Source organism: Arachis hypogaea, chromosome 1, assembly GCF_003086295.3.
Source record: "Arachis hypogaea cultivar Tifrunner chromosome 1, arahy.Tifrunner.gnm2.J5K5, whole genome shotgun sequence".
Taxonomy (NCBI): Eukaryota; Viridiplantae; Streptophyta; class Magnoliopsida; order Fabales; family Fabaceae; genus Arachis; species Arachis hypogaea.
Window position 1 is genome coordinate 19197854 of NC_092036.1, and position 5318 is coordinate 19203171.

Consider the following 5318-nt stretch of genomic DNA (forward strand, 5'->3'; position numbering starts at 1 on the left):
GAACTTCACACCTCTCTTTTGCTTTTATGAATTTTTTCAAAGCAATGCACTAGCACTAGAAAACTCTTCTTCTCACTAGCCATTGTAAAAATGATACTCTTCTAAACAATTGACTTCACTTAGTATATTGTTGATCGAAAAATATTTTTGATAAAAGTAAGTTGATTCAAAATAAGTCAGAGACAATTTCTCGAAAAGATGTACGCGTAAGCATAGAGTTAAAAGTGTTTGGCGCATATTAGATTTCGATTGACTTATTAATTGGATAGGTCTAATCGACTAAGATATTCGAAATAAGTAATTGAGTAAGACATTCGATAGGCAAGTCGAATAGTTATGGTAGTGAAATAGTCAGAGGCTTCTATCACACGAGAAAATCATGGGAAACGTCTATAATCAAGCGGCGGGAACGGTTACCAAGAGGAATTACATTCAAGGTTGTAATCTTATAATTAATCGTCAGTTATGTAAGATAGATTATAAATACTAGGAAACATTAGGGAATAAGGGTTGGAACTTTTACTTAGAAAAACACTCAAGCACACTCACATCCCAGTGAATTCCTGAGTCTGCAATCGAATAAATTTTTTGTAGGGTTTCTTCCATCTTTTCATTCTTTCAATTTACTTTTCTGTAAATTTAACATTTCAAGTAAATTTACTTTCCAAGTGTTCTTTATTTTCATTGTTCAATTTATCCTTCAGCATTTTAATTTCTCATGGCAAAGTCCTTTGATCCAATCAAAGACATTTTATTGTTTTCTTTTTAATTTCAATGCAAATTATTTTTTATTTGTAAACAATTTCCCTTTTAAAAATTTTATGTCTTTTTTATTTCTTCTTCAATTTACAAAGTTTAATTTATTTTTATTCCCAAAACTTATCTAATGAAAGATATTTTGATGCACTTTTAGAAAGACTGGTACCTACAAAGAGGAGTAGATTTCACTTCCAAACCATTAGAATCGAACCACCATCGATTTACTAAAAATCGACAAAACATATATATAAAGTCGTAACTCTTCATAAACCATGGTAGGAATTCTACAGTTTATGTGTATTTGTAAAGGGTAATAGAATTTATACGGTTTATATAAAGTTGTAATAGGACATATATATAATAAATTTGAAATTGTTGTATTTGCGTAAATATAAACACCAATTATCTTATTTTAATAAATTATCCAATATATTATATTTTTAAATTCATTTCCGCCCATATATAATAATATTTAAATGTATTTAAACCTATTTCAAAAAATATTTTTTATTTTTAATTAAAATACAATTAAATATAAGAAGTACATGTAACAAATATCGAATTAATATGGTGTCCGAAATGTATCACGCTTACACTAGATAAAATGTATCACGCTTACACTACACATCAAATTATCAACATGATGTCCCTGCTTCATATATTACAATGATCTCAATACATGCAACACTTTCATTACACCATTATTTGGTCAATATGGGTGATTGGTTGTAGACTTATAAAAGATATCAGTATAAAATTTTGAAGGCTAGTCAACAGATTGATACAACTAGCGTGAATGTAAAATAATTAAAATCACTTCCAGGCAAAATAGGAAAGGAAAAGCAAGACTTCTAAATTATGTTGCCAACAGTAGAATGGGACTCAATGCCAGTGTAGTGTGGTCACATGTTCTTTAATGATTATAACGGTGTACTTGTACTAATCAACAACCCAGACAAATTTCTCCACCCTAGCCAATTTGCCATTTCCCCCAGGCAACAAACACAACGACCCAAACTATAAAAACATAGGTCCCACCTACAAATTAATTTAAAGCTGCTTTTCTTTTCTTTTTTCATTCACTAGATTCAAATAAATAAAAATATTAATATATTATATTTATAAAATCATAAAATTAACCACTAGCCAATCAAGACACCCCTCTTCGAGTGAGTGATGAACCTTTGATCAACATTAGACCTTCGTTTTTTGACCTTTTTTCTTTTTATTTTTTTCCTAACAACTTAAAACCAACTAATTGAGATTGGGCTTCCAACCACAGTCTTCCCATCCGTCCATTCTAACCGTCCAAAGGCATTACCATGTGGGGACGCACCAGATGAAGTGAACGTTACTGTATACGACTTTTTCTCCCCCTCTTTGAAGCTCAACACCTGCGGCACAATCGATACTTTCACCAATGGGGAATCTGACGTCACGGAAGCCTTGAACGTTGCTGCGGGTCCCACGTTAGTGAGGGTCCTCGTGTGCTTCACCGCACCCGTTGATGATTCAAACACCACACCAAACGAAGGATAATTGAGATCGGTCACACTGTAAGCCTTTCCCGCGTCGCACTTGAAATTTCTTCTCGCAACGCTTTGGATCTCACCTTCGGTGTAGTTCAAAGCACATAAGAAGCCTAGGTAGTCTTCAGGGGTTAGATCATAGACGAGTCCAGGATTAAGGGCCGCCACGGGGTCCACGTGTCCAGATCCGTGATCGAACGGAGTAGATGGCTTTCCGGTGGCGCTGTCTTGTAATTTTTGGCCGTTCTTGTAAGCCGTGTATGCCGTTGTCATGAGAGCCGACCGAACCGCAGCTGGGCTCCATTCTGGATGAGCCGATTTGACCAGCGCAGCTAAGCCACTCACGTGAGGGCACGACATTGAAGTGCCGGAGATGATGTTGAAGTCCACGCGCCTGTTATCAACGGCTAAGCCTGTGGGACCCACCGCCCTGGACCAACCCGCTAAGATGTTGACACCCGGTGCGATCAGATCAGGCTTCAAGATCTGTTGCGTTAAACCATTGGGGCCACGGGAACTGAACGCCGCCACCACCGGCGACGGCTGGATCCCTACCTTAGTCCCTTCAAAATCGATCTTCACGGTTGGTTTAGCGTCAGTAAAGAGATACTTCTTGACGGCGTCTCCGGCTTTCTCACCTACCGCCGTCGCCGGAAGTAGGTGCGCGTCAGCCACAAGCTCTTCGCCGTTGGCAGCGGTGTTAGCCAGCACCATTCCCAATCCTCCAGCAGCCTTCACCACAGCACCTTTTTGAACCCTAGCGCTAACTCCTCTTTCACACAACACGATTTTCCCGGCAACTTTCTCCGGCGATAGTGTTCCCACCATGCACAAGTTTCCATTCGTCGCGTTGCTTGCATTGCCAGCGTAAACAAACGGTAACGGAGAATCAGGTAAAGCGTTACCTCGATACAAGGAAACACCAGAGAAGTTGAGCCCGTTACCGAGGCTAACGAACGCCGGAAAATCACGATCAAGTGTACCCGCGCCCACGGTAGTGATCCATGGTGCCACATTGGAAAGACTCGAAGGACTGGGACCAGCGTTTCCAGCAGAACAAGAAATTAGAATCCCTTTCTCCATTGCAGCGAAGGATCCAATTGCAACACTGTCTCTGTAATAATCAGAGCTTCCACCACCAAGGGACATAGAAAGAACGTCAACGTGATCCAGAATGGCCCTATCAATGGCGGCGAGAATATCAGAGCTGAAACACCCTCCGATCCAGCACACTTTGTATGCCGCGATTCTAGCTCGCGTGGCCATCCCACGCGCCGTCCCCTGTGCGTAGCCAAAGAGGCTGGCGCCAGTTACAACAGATCCCGCGGCGGTGCTGGCGGTGTGGGTTCCGTGGCCGTCGTCGTCGCGAGGGGACTTAGACTCTTTAGTCACATCGATTGGACCTAACATGGCTTCGTAGCCTTTGGCGAAGAATCTCGCTCCTATGAGTTTTCTGTTGCAGTTAGAAGCAGTGAAGTTGGTTCCAGTTTCGCACGTGCCTTTCCACGTACTGGGAACGGGTCCGAGCCCAGTGTCGTCAAAGCTCTTGCTCTCTGGCCAAACACCGGTGTCGAGAACTCCGACGATGACGTCACTGGAGGAATCCGACGCCGGAAAAAGATCCGAGCTCTTGTCAAGGCCCAGGAACAACGGAGTCCTCGTGGTGTGGAGTTCGTACTTTGTCTCCGGAAGCACGGCGAGGACACCGTCCTGTGCCTCTAACAAACGAGCTTCCTCCTCCGTTAACCTGGTGGAGTACCCATGGATGGCGTTCTCGTAGGTGTAAAGCATTTCCGCCGATTCAGAAACGGATTTGAGAGAGGAAGCGTACCACTCAGCGTGGTGCTCAAAGCTCTCCGGCATCTGAGATTTCGCCACGTGGACTATGTAGGTGGTCTTCTTGTTCGCCGAAGTTGCCCCATGGCAGAGAGCAACAAAGAGAAGTAAGAACACTGCAAGAGAAGCTTTACGAGGCGTGCCCATTTTCCTGTGTTTTGATGAGTAAAGTAGCAATGGAATAGAAATAAGAGGGAGAAGCAGGTCTTTTATGTGAGTGTGATTGTGGTGTGAAAAGGGGAAGCGGTGGGTGGTTGTCTGCTTCTCTTGAATTATTGCATTGGAGACAAAAAGCAGGAGCAGGAGAGAGAAAATGAGTGAGTGATGAGTGGGGAAATTGTAGTAGCTGTATCCTGTATGTGTAGTAGTGTAAGACAATTGGGCCTTGCTTTCGCATGTGCGTTTACCACCGTTTCTTTCTCCACTACTGCAAGCCCATCACTTGAGACTGTCCCGTCATTTTATTTTAGAGCAATGATAGGATTATTTATCAACTATATCCAATAACTATTATATCTTTCCTTCCCATCTTTAATAAAGTATCCAATAACCATAATATTGAAATGTAGTTTATGTGGTTTATCGAGAGAGGAGGGTTGATGGTGGTGGTGGGAATGATGATGAGAATATTTTGAGATTTTTTAATATTTTTGTCATATAAAATTTATTTTTTGTGAATACAAAATTCGTTATATATTTTTATGAGTAATTTTATTCGTATTTTGAATATTTATAGATCATTTTTTATGTTTTTCTTATCTTTAATAAAATTATAATTATTGGATATAATTGACAATAGAGTTATAATATAAATTAGTTTAGTTATAATTATTGGATATAATTGTTGATAGAGTTGTAAATATAAGTTAATTTTATATTTTTGGAAAATTATCAGGTGTTCCCGAAAACATCAGTGTTTTAGTTGTTTTAACCGTTGATTTTAATTAATATATATTATATATAATTTTTATAATTTAGATCAACGCTTAAAACAACTGAAAAACCGGTGTTTCTGGTACACCTGATAACCTTCCTATATTTTTTTTCCCCGATATGATTGATTTGTTTGCTAAGCTTTATATTAGTTGTTTTGCAGATTAAAGGCACCACTAGTTGGGCGCTTTAAACAGGGTTGTGCAGGCTTTCAATCACTAACTGCATAGTCCAAACGTTAACTTCGTACACCAATTTTTG

General features: G+C 40.0%; 1 protein-coding gene across 1 annotated transcript; it reads right to left on the reverse strand.

Annotated features, from left to right (window-relative positions):
* Positions 1-1635: 1635 nt before the first annotated feature.
* On the reverse strand, positions 1636-4667 carry LOC112800115 (subtilisin-like protease SBT1.7). Its single transcript, XM_025842209.3, has one exon. The coding sequence runs from the start codon at positions 4269-4271 to the stop codon at positions 2004-2006; it is 2268 nt and encodes a 755-aa protein (XP_025697994.1). The 5' UTR covers positions 4272-4667; the 3' UTR covers positions 1636-2003.
* Positions 4668-5318: the final 651 nt, after the last annotated feature.